Source organism: Choristoneura fumiferana, chromosome 18 (assembly GCF_025370935.1).
Source record: "Choristoneura fumiferana chromosome 18, NRCan_CFum_1, whole genome shotgun sequence".
In the NCBI taxonomy this organism is placed as follows: domain Eukaryota; kingdom Metazoa; phylum Arthropoda; class Insecta; order Lepidoptera; family Tortricidae; genus Choristoneura; species Choristoneura fumiferana.
The window spans coordinates 3,430,666-3,449,077 of NC_133489.1; the positions used below are offsets into that span (position 1 = coordinate 3,430,666).

The 18,412-nt window shown below is 43.7% G+C and overlaps 2 protein-coding genes and 1 long non-coding RNA gene across 3 annotated transcripts in view; 1 reads left to right on the top strand and 2 right to left on the bottom strand.

The window, feature by feature from the left end:
- Nucleotides 1-18,412, bottom strand: part of LOC141437817 (uncharacterized) — a 41,996-nt gene that overhangs the window by 12,077 nt on the left and 11,507 nt on the right. The gene's annotated exons all lie outside the window — the stretch shown is intronic.
- On the bottom strand, nucleotides 453-11,950 carry LOC141437816 (arrestin domain-containing protein 4-like). The gene is given in 8 exon segments (XM_074101338.1): nucleotides 453-2,871; nucleotides 3,445-3,630; nucleotides 5,852-6,006; nucleotides 6,009-6,033; nucleotides 8,551-8,768; nucleotides 9,180-9,296; nucleotides 11,247-11,387; nucleotides 11,736-11,950. Coding segments are annotated over 7 exon segments (981 nt in total). The 5' UTR covers nucleotides 11,368-11,387; nucleotides 11,736-11,950; the 3' UTR covers nucleotides 453-2,712.
- Nucleotides 12,150-17,916, top strand: LOC141437809 (tubulin gamma-1 chain-like). Its single transcript, XM_074101329.1, is given in 11 exon segments — nucleotides 12,150-12,340; nucleotides 12,565-12,767; nucleotides 13,175-13,321; nucleotides 14,283-14,419; nucleotides 14,616-14,810; nucleotides 15,128-15,248; nucleotides 16,179-16,310; nucleotides 16,858-17,040; nucleotides 17,398-17,414; nucleotides 17,416-17,468; nucleotides 17,471-17,916. Coding segments are annotated over 11 exon segments (1,371 nt in total). The 5' UTR covers nucleotides 12,150-12,291; the 3' UTR covers nucleotides 17,605-17,916.

Consider the following 18,412-nt stretch of genomic DNA (forward strand, 5'->3'; position numbering starts at 1 on the left):
TTATCATATCAACCATTATCCTACATTAGGGTCGTTCGTAACAGCACCTGATTTAGTTACCAAACATCTGGATAGGTGAAACTAATTAAATTCTCATAACAAAAGTTTTTGTTAGAAAGCCAATATTAATAAAAAACAATCTTGCTGACTGTACTTACATCAGGTGACCCACATGCTCTTTTTCCCCTCTCTTATATATAAAAAAACTTCCAAGATTTCATCAATGGGGCAATTAAAATAAAATCTTATAAAAATAGATTCACTAAGCCTTGTTTACATGTATCATCACTTTGAAAAATCTCAAATCTCAAAAATGCCCACTCAGAAAAATTATCCATTTTGAAGTACGAGCTTTTCTAAAAGTATTTGTCATATAAATGAGGCTAAAACTATGTAAAATTGTTTATAATATCTATTAGATATAGTTACCTAAGACGCAATAAAATGCTATCTTCATTGCTAAATTATTTATTTCATACACAGATCAATAACAGTCGGTATAAATCGGACGGACTGGTATCACAGGTTAGTCGTATAAACTGTTACAAAATAGTATTTAAAATAAAATAGTACTTAAGACATACGAACAATAATTATCAAAGATATATTTAAGTACATTGATTTGATTGTTAAACATGTTACAGTACACAACTGTATAATCGTGAGATGATTACGTATAAAAGTAAAGCTAGTTTAAAATACAGTAAACATGATGGCACAAGTATAATTTAGAAAACGTTTTATTTGGCGAAAAATGAAACATGCTGGCTAAAGACATTTTCAATCAACATTGTTGTTGTTTTTTAGAAAAATATGGCGCTGTCCATTAGAGGACAATTTTGCCAGTGCCTAGTAGGTTTTGCCGTTGTACGGTAAAAAAATTCTAGAAAACGAAATATGAGACGTGGATGGATGAACGATCGATTTTTGTATCAACATTATAAGTTGTTCTTAGGTAAACAATTATGCCATTATCTCTCTCTCTAACACCCACACTGAGATACTTCAACTAGTTTAAACTTCGATTCGTACTGTCATGCACGATTGAGCATACTTGCTTGAGATACAAAACGATACAAATATTTTTTATGACCCACACTACAAACCACCACTCCACAAAGCACAGTGATTTAACAAAACACAATACCGCCTTCTTAAGGCAAAAAGTGGTATTAAAAAAAACTGTTAACACAACAATTTCAAGTATTTTTTTTAGATACTGCCTTTTGCCTTAGTGGGTAAAATAGGCCAATAGGGTAGGAGATCTCGATGGCAACGAGAATCAGGAACGTAACTAGTTTAATTTGATTTTTGAAATGGAAAATTGCCGTTAATGTTATGAACTTATGATGAAATTTAATAATAGACGCCTTTGAAATGTACAAAATCAGGAACCATTCTTAGGTCTTAAACTTATTTGAACAAAGTATAGGTAAATAAATACCGAATCCTTGTTATACAAAACGCAAGGTATAAAACTTTTCAATAAAATAATAATATAGCCATCATATAATTGTAAAACGTTAAGTAAGAGTAAAATAAAAATATAATAATCCCTCACAAAATATTTACAGCATGGAATTAAAATACAAAACAGGAGTAAAGTTAACTAAGAATATGTCAATTCCATACAATAAATTTGGGTTGGACTTTGTCTAACAAAGTAACCCCAAAAAAGATTTTCAAAAAATCTTATAAAATATGATGATATGCTAATACAATGAGCATAAAAGAGCACAAAAATACTCCCTTCTACATAGTCCCAGATATGTCTTTCCATAATATGCAAGAGAACAATATTGATGAAATCTATACAGTACCATGGATTTTATTACATGATGTCCTTACTTATGTATTGGAGGCCTTAGTCAAAAAACCAACAATTTTCAGCAAGACTATCTGTACTCAACCTGCAGCCAATCAGGCTTCTGTGAGGGCCCCACTCTTGGTATTAAATGCATAGATTTTAAACCGTTTTGATTTACGGATCATCTAAAGTCTAAACAAATATGCTATGACCTGCGGCACAATTGGAGCTTCCAATATGCAAACGCTTAGCTATCATGCTGCCACTGGCGAAAATAGTTACCGCCACTAGAGGTCACTAACAACGGTCGCAATAGGTAGCCACTACCAGACGCCGAGTGAAGCCTCTATTATTTGTCCAAGGTATCAAATATTATTAGTCGCCTCTGGCGGCCACCATATGCGCTACTAACAATGTGCCTACAGTAGGCACTATTACTTGCCATTGGTAGCCAATATTAGTTGCTAATGGTTGGCACTATTAGTCGCCAATGGTCGCCACTATTACTTGCCACAGGCAGTCACTATTAGTCGCCAAAAGTGACCACTATTACTTACCACTAGTAGCCACTATTAATGGTCAATAGCCGTCACTATTAGGTACTAGCCACTGATAGCCACTATTAGTAGCCAATGGTCGCCACTATTACTTGCCACTGGTAGCCACTATTAGTCGCCCGTGGTAGGTAGGCACTATTAGTCGCCAATGGTAGGCATTATTAATCGCCAATGATAGCCACTATTAGTAGCTACTGGTAGCCACTATTACTTGCTACTGGTAGCCACTATTAGTCGCCCGTGGTAGGTAGGCACTATTAGTCGCCAATGATAGGCACTATTACTTGCCAACGGCAGCCAAGATGTGGCAACTCTTACCCTCCTCCACCGTAACACCACACCACACAATCAGTGTTTTTCCGCAAGCCAGGGTCTGAAGATGGGTAGCGTGCTGGGATAGATGGCGGGCGGGGCCGATTCTCGCTCCGAGCTGAACGGATACGTGCCCAGGAGTATCGGCAGCTGGAGTTTTACTTCTTTCTCCAAGCTTTTCGGCTCGATTATGAACTGGAAGAAGAAAAGTTATTAAATTAGGTGCTGCTATCAAACAAGTCGATTGAATATTTTTTGTTTACCAAAATTAAAACGACATCCTGTTACTTGGCGAAGGAGAAAATCAAGTTCATAATTTTTTTGTTACTTTTTAACGTAACATCTATTAATATTATAGCTATCGCTATTAACCACTTGCCACTACATATTATTACACCATACTAAGATCGTCACACATGCTGTTTCCACATTTGAAGACCGTTGAGGCTACTCGATATCCAGTACTAACGTTGCTCCATTCTGACGTCCGCACCGCAATATATTTATTTTACGGCTCAGTCTGCAATGAAGCTGCAGCTGTACATACAGCAGCTGGTCGCGCCAGGTGTAGTGTTGCCAGCTGTACAGCAGCTGGTCGCGCCAGGTGTAGTGTTGCCAGCTGTACAGCAGCTGGTCGCGCCAGGTGTAGTGTTGCCAGCTGTACAGCAGCTGGTCGCGCCAGGTGTAGTGTTGCCAGCTGTACAGCAGCTGGTCGCGCCAGGTGTAGTGTTGCCAGCTGTAGCGGGGCCGTTGCCGTTAGACACTCACGAACACGTCGTACTGCACGGCGATGAGGTGGCAGCCGCGCAGGTTGGTGGGCGGCAGCGGCGGGATGTACAGCAGCTCGTTGTGCCAGGTGTCGGTGCCGCCGGCGCGCGTCTTGCCGTGCGTCAGGGTTGCCAGCTCGCGCACCTCCTTCGCCGCCACTTTGCCGTGCGCTGAGTATTGGATCGTCTGAAAAAAACCACACAGACACAAATAAGTATCGCAGTGAGTACTAAGAAATGATGTTTCGAAATTCTCACGGCACAGAGTTATCCAGTATTTTTTTTATTCTTCAACAAGAGCGACGCCGCGGGGTAAAACTAATTGTAGTATATACTAAATTTATGATCAGAATTGACCATTCACGTCATTGGTGTAAACAGTGACTCGAAATGTAAATTTTAGTGTCCGAGCGAAAAATGTTTTTGCCGAAACCGAAATATACGTTATAGAAGGTTCGATTTTGGCACTAGTTTCGGCCGAAACCAAAACTTTGACAGACGTGTTAAAATCCTTGTTGGTATAAAAATATCGGTCCTTTAATGACGCCACTTTACTGACCCGGTGGCCGACGGAATCGGGCGGGAAACTTCGACTCAACATCACACACACACATACGGAGAGCGCGACGGTCTCGCCGGGCACGTACGCGCCGCGGTCCAGCGCCACGCGGCACGCCACCGCGCGCCGCACGCCCCCCCCCCCCTACAGTATACCTCAGTGAGCGCGGCGCGCGTGGCCCGTATGGTGGTGCGCGAGTGGTTCACGAGGCGCGCGGAGAGCGCGACGGTCTCGCCGGGCACGTACGCGCCGCCGCCCACGCCCCCCCCCCCCCCCCCTACAGTATACCTCAGTGAGCGCGGCGCGCGTGGCCCGTATGGTGGTGCGCGAGTGGTTCACGAGGCGCGCGGAGAGCGCGACGGTCTCGCCGGGCACGTACGCGCCGCGCCCACGCCCCCCCCCCCCCCCTACAGTATACCTCAGTGAGCGCGGCGCGCGTGGCCCGTATGGTGGTGCGCGAGTGGTTCACGAGGCGCGCGGAGAGCGCGACGGTCTCGCCGGGCACGTACGCGCCGCGCCCCACGCCCCCCCCCCCCTACAGTATACCTCAGTGAGCGCGGCGCGCGTGGCCGTATGGTGGTGCGCGAGTGGTTCACGAGGCGCGCGGAGAGCGCGACGGTCTCGCCGGGCACGTACGCGCCGCGGTCCAGCGCCACGCGGCACGCCACCGCGCCGCCGCCCACGCCCCCCCCCCCCCACTACAGTATACCTCAGTGAGCGCGGCGCGCGTGGCCCGTATGGTGGTGCGCGAGTGGTTCACGAGGCGCGCGGAGAGCGCGACGGTCTCGCCGGGCACGTACGCGCCGCCGCCCACGCCCCCCCCCCCCCCTACAGTATACCTCAGTGAGCGCGGCGCGCGTGGCCCGTATGGTGGTGCGCGAGTGGTTCACGAGGCGCGCGGAGAGCGCGACGGTCTCGCCGGGCACGTACGCGCCGCCGCCCACGCCCCCCCCCCCCCCCCTACAGTATACCTCAGTGAGCGCGGCGCGCGTGGCCCGTATGGTGGTGCGCGAGTGGTTCACGAGGCGCGCGGAGAGCGCGACGGTCTCGCCGGGCACGCGCGCCGCGCCGCCCACGCCCCCCCCCCCCCCCCTACAGTATACCTCAGTGAGCGCGGCGCGCGTGGCCCGTATGGTGGTGCGCGAGTGGTTCACGAGGCGCGCGGAGAGCGCGACGGTCTCGCCGGGCACGTACGCGCCGCGGTCCAGCGCCACGCGGCACGCCACCGCGCCGCCGCCCACGCCCCCCCCCCCCTACAGTATACCTCAGTGAGCGCGGCGCGCGTGGCCCGTATGGTGGTGCGCGAGTGGTTCACGAGGCGCGCGGAGAGCGCGACGGTCTCGCCGGGCACGTACGCGCCGCCGCCCGCGCCCCCCCCCCCCCCCCTACAGTATACCTCAGTGAGCGCGGCGCGCGTGGCCCGTATGGTGGTGCGCGAGTGGTTCACGAGGCGCGCGGAGAGCGCGACGGTCTCGCCGGGCACGTACGCGCCGCCCACGCCCCCGCCCCCCCCCCCCTACAGTATACCTCAGTGAGCGCGGCGCGCGTGGCCCGTATGGTGGTGCGCGAGTGGTTCACGAGGCGCGCGGAGAGCGCGACGGTCTCGCCGGGCACGTACGCGCCGCGGTCCAGCGCCACGCGGCACGCCACCGCGCCGCCGCCCACGCCCCCCCCCCCCCCCAGTATACCTCAGTGAGCGCGGCGCGCGTGGCCCGTATGGTGGTGCGCGAGTGGTTCACGAGGCGCGCGGAGAGCGCGACGGTCTCGCCGGGCACGTACGCGCCGCGGTCCAGCGCCACGCGGCACGCCACCGCGCCGCCGCCCACGCCCCCCCCCCCGTACAGTATACCTCAGTGAGCGCGGCGCGCGTGGCCCGTATGGTGGTGCGCGAGTGGTTCACGAGGCGCGCGGAGAGCGCGACGGTCTCGCCGGGCACGTACGCGCCGCGGTCCAGCGCCACGCGGCACGCCACCGCGCCGCCGCCCACGCACCCTACCCTAGACGGTGCTCCACGCTGCACTCGAACTCTTGCTGCAAACAAAACGCTGAACTGACTGAACGAACTGAACGCGGGTGAAGACGCTAGCAAAAACTCTTCCTCATACATGCCCCCGGTTTGCGGTATGCTGTTTTACATATCAAGGGTTGGCTTTTGCTCTGTAGCTTCGCGATAATCTATGGACTACGGTAGTAGGTACGCAGTTTTTATTTACTTTATGGCCTGCCTGCTTGGTCTCTTAAGCCAAAGGCAGTGTGATTGGCCTTTACTTTACGTCTTCGTTCGTGGTTATGTGGTTGAATAGATACACGCCAGTCAACTTTTTTACCTACACTAATCTGTCCGCGACATTTTTCAAACAATTGCAGATTTTTGTAAGTAAACATGTTTTTTCTGTAATTTAATAGATGGTGTACATGAATACATGCCATCCTACGTAACTTCAACCTATTGAACCGTGAAATATCTTGTTGGAAGTACGATTTTTTGGTAACGCCAGAGACAATTTTGGTAACGCAGGAGACGCCCAAAGTGTCGGTAAAATAGTTGATTGGCCCACAGTTTGATTGCCATCTCGTTGTCTGACCACACACGATTAATTAGAAATGCACTGGTATTGAACAAGTCACGGTCAACAAACAAGTTATGTATCACCGGATCGAATTCCTTAATTTATATACATATTAGTTCCATTAGCATGACATGCAATGCACGAATCAGGATTGCATGCAATTGCTACAATGAATTTTGAAGCTCGTAAACGTGTATCTGTCTAAATTAATATTAGAAAGAGAAAACATTTGACTGTGTTTCACCTATTGAAAGTTTGAAAGCTTTATTATCTTCAAGTAACATGGGCTACTTTTAATCCCGGGAAAATGCGAAATTAGGGTCAATCAGTCAATTAGTTGCCTAACAAGTGGCGCCATAGCAGCATAAGTAAATATTACACGTCTTTACTAATATTATAAACATGCAAGTAATTCTGTCTGTCTGTCCGTCGGTTACCTCTTCACGCTTAATTTTTTTATTTTTTTTATTTTGAAACGGGCATCGTACAAATTTGTCACATTAGCCCATAGGGCAAAACATTAAATAACAAGAAAACAAATTATGTACATCTCACAATTGACGACTAACTAACATATCTTATCACATCAGCCAACCTGAAAAGCATTAACGCCATGTCTGAGGCCGGCTGAGCTAAAATACCTACCCACAAACATTCCCGTATCATACTTGCTCAGGTTGGCTGCTGCAACCAACGCCTCCCACGCCGCACGAATCCGAACACATTCCTCTGAAGGGAAATGCCCCTGGGCATCTTCTGTCGTATCGCATAATTCACACTCACCAATTTGATCCAACCAAGTCTCAGAGACTAACGCTATGTCTACTTTTTCTTGTGCCAGTAATGTATCAAATTCCACCAACTTTGGTCTAAGACTTTGCGACTTCCATCACTGAACTAATTTAGATGACATTTAGTAGGAAGGATATCATTTTTCGGGTTATTCCCACCTGTTACCAACAATTTAAGATCAGTGCTATTTATCTGTTACCACTGGTAACTAATGGGAATAAAAATTCCAATCTCTTACCACTAAAGTAATTGGTGGTAACAACTGGGTTTCTTTCCCAGTAGCTACCATCAATTTCTTTAGTGGGTATGAGACGGGAAAAAAATCCAATTAGTTACCACCACATTCATTTTAATTTTCAGCTGTTTATTGTCAACATAATAAAAAAGGTTCTATTCTATTCAATATTTATGGAGTTATTTTATCTCATCGCGAATATTTTTCCTATCTGTTACCACTAAAGTAATTGGTGGTAACTACTGGAAAAAAAACACCAATTGCTTTAGTGGTAACTACTGGGATATTTTTTCCCAGTAGTTTACCCTGTGACGCCGTGTGCTTAGTGGTTTTTGTCCTATCGCGGGTTTAACAATTAGAATCGTGGGTTCAAACCCCAGCAATACTCTGAGTTTTTCTAGCATTCATGTGTGGAATAATTTGAAATTTACCACGAGCTTTGCTTTGAAGGAAAACATCGTGAGGAAACCTGCACATGCAACCTGCGAAGCAATTCAATGGTGCGTTTTAAGGTGAAGTTCCCATCTAACTGGTTTTCGTGGGACTAACAGCCCAAAGCCCTCTTGTTCTGAGAGCTACCTGTGCCCAGCAGTGAGACGATATATTAGGCTGGGATGATGATTTTACCACTGAGTACTTTATTGGTAAAAGATAGGAAAAAAATTCCAGCTGTTACCACTGGTAAAAATTGGTGGTAACAGGTGGGAATAACTCCATTTTTCATTACGGTAAATTGCATAGTTCTCGCAGGATAGCGACTAATTAATTCTCGGCGGATAAAGTCGCGGGCAAAAGCTAGTTATCGATTATTGATACCGATTGGGATCGATTATTTTCATAGCTTATCCTAGCTTAGCATAAAACCGACTATAAAAAAAACGAAACATCGGAGTTGTCGCGTGAGTGTTCATATATTATTGATAGAGCATTGCAATAAAAAAAATAACTTACAGACAGCACCGGTGGTTCCAAATTCAAATCAATAGGGTTCATCACAATGAACACTTGCTGATTCTTATGCGTGAGCCCGTTGGGCTCCCTGAGGGCTGCTTTGCAGTAGTACTGGACCCATCCGTGGGTCCCGAGGAAGGTGGACGGCAGGCCCATCGGGAGCCCCAGCTTGAAGGGGAAACTATGGATGCCGGGTGAAAGGACTGATGCACCGTTTCCTGGAAAAAGGGTTAGTTGAAGTCTTGGTATTTTGTGTAGTTTAAGATAAAAACTCGACAAGAACGTACTACTTCTTCGCCCCCTCTTCCCTTCCTTCCTTCCCTCAGTCGTTTAAGTATTAAAACGACTGCGGTCCTATTAATAGGTGAGATAGGGGTCACTCACGGTCATTTTTATGTAAAAAAAAGACTAACCAGTATTCATGTCAGTTTAGTCGTTTTAAATTCAAATTCATTTGTTTGTCAGACATACCTAGTGTCTGTGCTAGTGTCATCCACGAAGACGCGTGATTTTGTCAAAATTAGACATTAATGATATTGTAATAAGAACCATGGCACGCGTCATCGTGAATGACTCTACCTTTAATTGATCCAGAGAAACCTTCATAACACTAGTGTCATCCCACTGACCTGGCTCCCCAAGCAGCCGCATGCGGAAGTCGATGTAATTCTCTTTGTCGTAGAGCCGCTCGTGGCGGCCCGAACCGACGCGCACTACTCCCTCGCCCACCACGTGGAAATGTAGCCCTGCTCCAGAAAAGAGTATTGCATGTCGTGAGAGTTGCGGGAAACCGGTGGAAGCCAGTGGCGAGTTGTCGTTCATTGTGGCGTTCTAAAGAGTTCTAGAGAGCGGTGGCGGGGCAACAGAAGAGGGCACACAGAATAACGCGCCACGCTTATTTCCTGCGCGGTATTCTGTGTGCCCTCTTTCATTTTAGCTCGAATATTACAACCGGTACCGCCTCCGCGCCGCGCCGCACCGCTCCGCCTCCGCCGTCAGTATGTTTTTAGCTTAAGGCCCCCGCCATTGTTCAGCAGTGGACGTCTTCCGGCTGATGATGATGATGAAAATGACTTGGGAATAAGCTAGTGCCCTAAAAAACTCTAATTTGTCAGTTAGTTAAGATTATCAGAAAATATTGGACACATTTTTATTTAATTTGTCAAATGATGAAGATATAGCCAGTTAGTTCTGTGTTACGTAACGGGTCACTACCCTCTCGAGCTTTAACAAAGTCAAACTATTTATTGTGTGTTACAGGTAACACACAACGCACGCGTTACACGCACACACGCACGATTAACGCGCTTCATCTTTGTAATTTTTTGTTTGAATGACAAAAGAAAGTGTATTACGCCCTCCGGCCAGGAGGAGTGACGATCTGCGAACGGCTGCTGGTAGTAGCTGGATGCGTCTAGCCGAGGACAGGACGCGATGACGCTCATTGCGGGAGGCCTATGTCCAGCAGAGGACTACTATAGACAGATGATGATGATGAAAGAAAAAATACATGTATAATATTTTCTAATACTCCAACTGATGGATTAAATATATAATTTTACAAAGAAAACTACCCAATTAAATCCATTTAAGGCAGTATATATTTAAAGTAGGGGCTGTTTCACCACCCATTGATTAATTTTATTTGACGGATAAATGTGGTGCCATCTCCGTCTATTTGAACAGAACAAACAGAGACGGCATCATATTTATCCATCAAATAAATTAATCAATGGATGGTGAAACAGGGGGTTGTTTATCTTGCAGTTACTCTGTTACCTAATCTGGAATCTGTGTAACTAAAAATTTAATTATTTAACTCACAAATAGTTGGGAATTATTATAATTGGGTTAACACATTTTTAGTTAAAAGATTGTGTCCATGATCAAGGGAAACTATGTTGTTTAATAACTTAAGAGTCATGACAGTGAAAAATGTAAGTTCCTGCACTTAAGATATACTCTACATTAATGGACTTTGATAATGTCAAATAGATGATCTACATAGCCAAGGTGAGGTAGGGTGTGGCATTTAATAAAGCAGAGTTCTAAAAAAATTACAAGAATCAATGTTTTTCTGAAGTGTATTTTGACTTTTTAAAGTTACTAGGTATTACAATAAACAAGTGGAAACATGAAAATACATATAGGTCAAATAATATTTTATTAAAGTTACTTATATATATAAAGTACAATAAAGATTTTACATACATACATATATATTTTTGTTTTAATTTAACATTAGCCAGAATGATACTGGTCATAATGGTAAACTAGCCTAACTAACCGACCACAAGGGAAATTTATTGTGAAATGGCTAGCATTTCAATTTAATTTATAGGTTCATCTTGACTATTCTCGACTAATATTTATGTTAAATATATATCAAACCAAAGTGAATATATGTAGATGAGTTTCAAATTGATCCTTCCCAGTCTAGTTTTTTGGGACAACTCACAGGCTGAAGACTGGAGCTAGAATTTTGAAATCGGCAGACATAGTCCATGAAGTTCATAGAGGTGCGCTATCAGGGAATTATTCAAGATACTTTCAGGATAAGGATATAGCCAATTCTTTTTAACTACATGGGTAAAGCCATACGCATAAACTAGTTTTCATCACACTAACTTATTTTTTGGTGTACTGGTGTACCTCATTTAAATATAATAAAAAAAATAACATGATTGTCCACTAACCGAGCACAGGAGTGTCATCTTGCAGCTCCATCAACACCTTCCCTGACAGAAACTGTCCTGGGAAGTACAGCAGCGACGTATTGTCGAAGACAATCAGGAACTTAAGCAGTTTCCGCGGCATTCTGATGACACTTCACACGTCTGAAGACAATTATCTTTGAAATTACTTCTACAAATTAAGAAGTAGTAAAGCCTTAACTGCTTACTAGTAGGTACTCAACCAAACTTAATTCATTGGTATATGCGTAATCAACGTCTAACACATGTGCAAATAGATTTACTAAATAGGAAACTTATGTCGATTGACTTCCTTATTGGAAATTTAAGTTACACTTTAGGCATTTTAGAAAAACCTTGCGTTACGAAAGTCCCACCCACGACGGCATTATCCTCCGAAGTTATTACATCGTGGGTCGGACAACAAAGTTGAGAAATACGACCGAAGGCCATCAAGATGTATGTATGAGCATGTAAAGAATGCATAATTACCTTGGAATTATTACTGCAACTGTGACCTATGATGTAATAAATGTTCGTTTAATTCATGAAAGTGCACTAAAACATACTTAATGAACTAAATATACGTTAAAGCTAAGTTTTCCTGCAACTTTTTGTTACTAAATAAATTCCTCAAACTTTACGAAACTTTTGACATTTATGCTATGGAATCATTCATCCGAGAAGCATACTGGGAGGGATGGGATGGGAATATTTCTATTCAGCCATCAATAAATTATGACCAGAAAAGTTACCATGCATATTGGAGAAAATAATTATATAGGGGAATATGTGATCGGGAAAATATCAACTGAATTAATTTTATTTGTACACGTGCAAAACATTATAAAAATATATAGCTGTGTAAAACAGACATTTACAAAATATTGACAAGCCTCTTTTTTACACTCTGTTGATCTGTCAAATAAATGTCAGTCAGTGGTTCCGGTGGTAATTCAATGGAATTGTTTGGGTCGTATTTTGAAACAAAACGAAGTAATATCTATTTGCCCAATATTTAAAAAGCGGTAAAAATAAAAGTATCAAGATGCCGAATGAAATGATAACACTGCAGTTGGGCCAATGCGGCAATCAGAGTGAGTAAATGAAGAAACAACGTTGTTCTGTTAATTCAAAATGTATGAGTTAATTTTAATGTTTTCTCGCATTATAATCCAAATATTCAGCTGCCCAGCCGTTGTTCAATAATATGGCTTGTGTAAAATAAATTATAAATACAGAATTTTTATAATTTGCTAAAAAAATCCAAACAGTAAGTTGCTAAGTATTTTTCTATAAAATCTATGTTTTTGTGTTCCAGTCGGCTTTGAGTTCTGGAAGCAGCTGTGTATCGAGCACGGGATATCTCCAGAGGGTATTCTGGAGGAATACGCGTCTGCGGGGCTGGACCGCAAGGATGTGTTCTTCTACCAAGCTGATGACGATCATTACATTCCAAGAGCCGTGCTCTTGGATCTTGAGCCGAGGGTTATTCACACTATCATGAACTCACCATATGCTAAGGTAAATGAACATAGAAAAACAATAATGCAGACTTTTATTACTTATAACTTTTTTATTGAAAAAAAAATACGGCCTGAAATCCCATAACAAATACATACAAGATTTTTAGGGAACTGCAAGTTTATCGTAATATTTTCTGTATGTTTAAGTGAATATGTAGACAATGAATCTACTTGTGTCTGAAGTGTCACCTCCAAAGAAGTAAAAAAAAGCTAATTAATATGTAACACATATCTTGTTGAAATCTGTCATTCACATTGTTATAGGTAGCATCAAATACTGTATTTCTGATATAATTGTAACAGGTAGTAACATTATTTCTGATATTATTGGCACAGATAGTTCAAATAAAGCCTGAATCAAAATGTAAAACATATTAAAATTATTTCTCTACCTATTTTTTTCAGTTGTACAATCCAGAAAATGTATATTTATCAAAACATGGGGGTGGTGCTGGCAACAACTGGGCATCGGGCTACGCTCAGGGGGACAAGCTTAACGAAGAGGTGTTTGATATTATCAACAGAGAGGCAGATGGCAGTGATAATCTTGAGGTAAACTTCAATTTAACCACTTGACAGTCTGACGATACCATGGTATCCAAAACCAAGTGTTGTAAAGTTTAACCTTGATTTTGTGCACAAATCTTATATTATAATATATTATTATATAATAGTACTTGAATGAGTAAACATTAATTAACATCACAGTATTTTTTCTTTATTCAAAACCTTGTAGTTAGAAAATCGTGGATGTGCGTCGCGCGCGCAGCGGGGCAGCTCGTGGGGCAGACATTCCTACCTAGTTAGAGTTATGCAGGTCATTCTCAATGGTTCGCCGAACACATGATAGAGGATTTAATATTGAATGGATAATAAAATATTGTATGCAACTGTACATAATTAGGCCTTAAACACTCATGTGACCCTATTATTGAAACGAGGTCCACACTTGTGTTTTAAGGACCCAGTTTACGATACAGTTGCATAAAATACTATTACGAATTTCTTAAATTGCCAATTTTCTTATGGATTTAGAATCATTATTAGCCAGTTCTGAAGGTATTAATATGTTGAAGGGTTTTAGTTTTTTTTTGATATATATCTATTGACTAATTTGGACCTGATCAGGCAGTGAATGTTATTTGAATTATCTGGTATCAGTAAATACAATACAAATTTACAGGATCAGGCAGTACTATTTTGTAGCCAGAGAATCTGAGCATAGCAGGAGAAGTGTTTGATGAATTTGGCCATCGAGTCTTCCAATGAGGCTGGCATAGTCACACAGCACAGGTGCACTAGGCTCAAAAAAAAAGACAAAATGGAATTCTTTGATCACTATGTCAATCTTACCTTGTGACGAAATTGTATCTTATAGTTACTTCATTGAATTTGTTTGTTCTCTCCATCTGTTTGTTCTTCAGTTTTTTTTTTAATAAACAAATGATTATGTACATAAATTACTCCTGACTGAGTGGCTTTATTCCTCCACTAACAATAATGGCATTTGCAGGGTTTTGTGGTGTGCCACTCAATAGCTGGTGGGACGGGATCCGGCATGGGCTCCTATATCCTGGAGCATCTGTCTGACAGATTCCCAAAGAAGTTGGTGCAGACTTACAGTGTGTTCCCCAATTTGGATGAGATCAGGTAAAGTTTCGCTTCTTTTTCCAAGTATTATATTATTCTTGTTTTTTACATTTATCTACAATTCTGGTCTATATATAAGTCTAGTATTCGAACTAATAATTCAATCCAGATTTTTATTTCTGTTACAATATGGTTTATATTATAAGAATTTATAGTTTTTTTAAATATTCCACTACAAATAATCTTTTGTTTTCAGTGACGTAGTAGTGCAACCATACAACTCGCTGCTAACACTGAAGCGGTTGACAGAAAGTGCAGATTGTGTGATGGTGCTAGACAATACAGCTCTGAACCGTATCGCCAGCGATCGCCTACACATCCCTAACCCATCCTTCACTCAGATCAATACACTTGTCTCGACCATCATGAGTGCTAGTACCGCCACACTAAGGTAAGTCATTGATCCCCAGAGATTTCTAAGAATAGGAGGAGGAGGAGATGAAGCAGCACACATTTAATTATAAATTCACAAAATCGACATTTTATTCCTGCTCACTCACCATACTTTGGAGGGATGTGGAATGCGACAGTGAAGTCAATCAAAAACCAGCTAAGGGCCTTGTGTGTTAGGGATTCTATTAGTAGATTCTCCTACTGTAAAAAATCGCTGGAAAGTGTTACGACAGCTCATATTTTAGCAGAGGAAGTCTTTTAGATTTTTGAAAATTTATCAAACTGTCATTTAGTTTAATGCGATGGTTTCTTCAGGTATCCATCATACATGAATAACGACTTGATCAGCCTGGTGGCGCCGCTGATTCCGACGCCGCGACTCCACTTCTTGATGACTGGCTACACGCCACTCTCTGCTGATCACGATTTGACCGTGGTATGTAATCAGCGTCAAATGAACCAGTAAACTGTTAAGTCGTACCGTACACTCTTGACAGAGTGGTCGTGGTCGGGTGAATATTCGAGTGTTTCCGGTCGGTTAAACGTCATTACCATCACACGTTTATTAGCTCAACCCAAGGAGAAGTTGCAAAAAAAATTATCACGAAAGATTTAGGATCGGTATTGTCTTTAGTTGTCACCACGAGCATCATCTCTTTCAATAGTAATTGCCGAAACGGTAATGACGAAAAAAAAAATACTGAATATTTACTCGGTCATGAGGTGCCGCCCATCATTGCGGCCGCTGCCTTCGCGATCCTTTCTCCAGGAGAACAGAGGCGAACAAGTGTAACAGTCTTATGATCATATCATTCGAATGATGTAAATATACTGCGAGGACTTAAAACGTTGCTGTTGATATAGTCATGTTCTTTATTCTTACCAATAAGAAAGAACATACTCGCCACTATAGGTACATAATGGGCCTCCGCTAACTCCCGCGTGTGTACGGCTTGACTTGATGCGGTGTGCTGTTTTAATAGTTTCTATAGAGTAGAGCCCTGCCCGCATTAGATGACATGAAACAAGCACGCCGCGCCAAGCCAAGCCGTGCCGACTGCAGAGGTCCTAACACAGGTCAACACCGTGTCAAACTTGTGGCGATGGCGAATCGACTTGATGTGCGTGTCTGTGTCATAATCTCCAGCCTATCATCCCATCTACTGGGCACAAGTCTCTCAGAATAATAGAAATTGGGCTGTAGTTCCCATGTGGGCCCATTGCTGATTGGAAACTTCACGCTTCACAAGAGCAAGCTTGGTGTTGAACCCGGTCTTCTATGTGAGGACATATGTCCACTAAGCTATTACGGGTTTATTTGGCAGCATGGGTCTTAGAGTTCAATAAAGTGTTTCTCTTCCGTCAGGCGCCAAAGATCCGCAAGACAACAGTCCTGGACGTGATGCAGCGGCTGCTGCAGCCCAAGAACATGATGGTGTCGCTGAGCCCCGACCGCACCAACCAGCACTGCTATATCTCCATACTTAATATCATACAGGTAACTAATTCCTAGTTTAAGAACACTTATATACTTATATTAACAAGCTATGTAACTAACAAATGCTTTATCCCTTTCTAGTCGAAGTGACAGATAGGACAAACGAATTTTAGCGGATTTTAACTAAATAGGTTTGATTGTCGTTTATGAATAAGGGGTTAGTCAAGTATAATCTCTGACAGACTGTATTTATAGGGCGGGTGGGGACGTGTCAGATATTTTTGCACGCTCCGCTGTGGCAGATATTAATGCTGGCGGCTGTACTTACTGGCTAATCCTGTTGCCAAGCAGTATTACTTGCGCTGGTGTTTCAGCATAGAGAGTGAGACATTTGGTGAAATTGCTGGCACATGAAGGTATTCTATCTTTGCCCTCTAGGTTTGCCGCGCGTTGTTAAATCCTCTGGTGTTGCGGTTATCTATGGGGTTCTCACTTACTATCAGGTGATTTGACACTTGCTCGTTTTAAAAAAGTCCTAAGAGTCCTATACGACTAGTTGTGTGTGACGTTGAGAGTGAAAAATTTATAAAAGTAAATCTCATTTTAGGGAGAAGTGGATCCTTCGCAAGTGCACAAATCTCTACAACGCATCCGAGAGAGGAAGCTAGCGAACTTCATACCGTGGGGCCCGGCGTCCATACAGGTGGCGCTGTCGCGGCGCTCGCCGCACGTCCACTCCTCGCACAAAGTGTCCGGGCTGCTGCTGGCTAACCACACTAACATCAGCTCGGTAAGCCAATCACAGGATATCTTAGACTAACTTTGGCTGTTTTAAGCGCCGAATTTACACTTTAGACGGGCGAGTAAATTCGCGTAGGCACTTTAAATAGCGATTTTAAACCTCATACGTCTGTCACCCCTTTACAAGTTTATCATCATCATCAGCCGGAAGACATCCACTACTGAACAAATGCACGACAACTCGCCACTTACACTTGCATCATACGATGTCGTTCGTCCACTTAGTGGGTGTGGGAGGCCTGCCAACGCTTCGTCTTCCGGTTCATGGTCACCACTCAAAGAACTTTCTCCCCCAAAGGTTGTCGCAAGTTTGTAGTATGTGTCAACTGTCAAATGTATTCTCCAGCTGTTCGACCGCTGCCTCCCAGTACGACAAGCTGCGCAAGCGCGAGGCGTTCATCGACGTGTTCCGCAAGGAGCCATGTTCAAGGACTCGCTGGACGAGTTCGACGACTCGCGCGCCGTCGTCGACTCGCTCGTGCGCGAGTACCACGCCGCTGCCACGCCCGACTACGTGCACTGGACGCCAGGTCACTCAACTTACTTGCATTAATCTCATTTACCCTGCTACCCCGCGGTGGCAGAGTGGTTTGACATATGGCCTCTCAAGCAGAGGGTCGTGGGTTCAAACCCCGGCTCGCGCCTCGTGAGTTTTTCGAAATTCATGTGCGGAATTACATTTGAAATTTACCACGAGCTTTACGGTGAAGGAAAACATCGTGAGGAAACCTGCACAAACCTGCGAAGCGATTCAATGGTATGTGTGAAGTTCCCAATCCGCACTGGGCCCGCGTGGGAACCACTGCCCAAGCCCTCTTCATTCTGAGGGGAGGCCTGTGCCCTGTAGTGGGACGTATATAGGCTGGGATGATGACCCTGCTACCAAATGAGCGTGGTCAAAATGTTCATTTGTAATGTACTGTCATAACATTTGTTGTCCGCGACTCCGGCTTCTGCGTAGAATTAGTTTATCGCTATCCCGCGGGATGTCCTTCTCCGGGACTCAAACTATCTGCATACCGAATTTCATCTAAATCGATTCAGCGGTTTAAGTTTAGACGTGAAGATGTAACAAACAAACTGGACATACAAACTTTCGCATTCATAATATTAGTAGGACAAGAAGAGCGACCGTGTCAGAATATTTATTTTGATGACAGCGCCGTGTCAGGATATTTTTATTGAAGCAGAGTGCCATTTTGTTATTTAATAATAAAAAAAAAAAACGACGGATCGAGTATCATCTGTAGCTCTCAACCTTGACGCTGGCAAAATTGTCCCATTGGACAAACGCCATTAAAAAAAAAAAGTTTTAGCTGACTAAAATAATGTTTTTAAACATCTGACATACCTGGTATTTC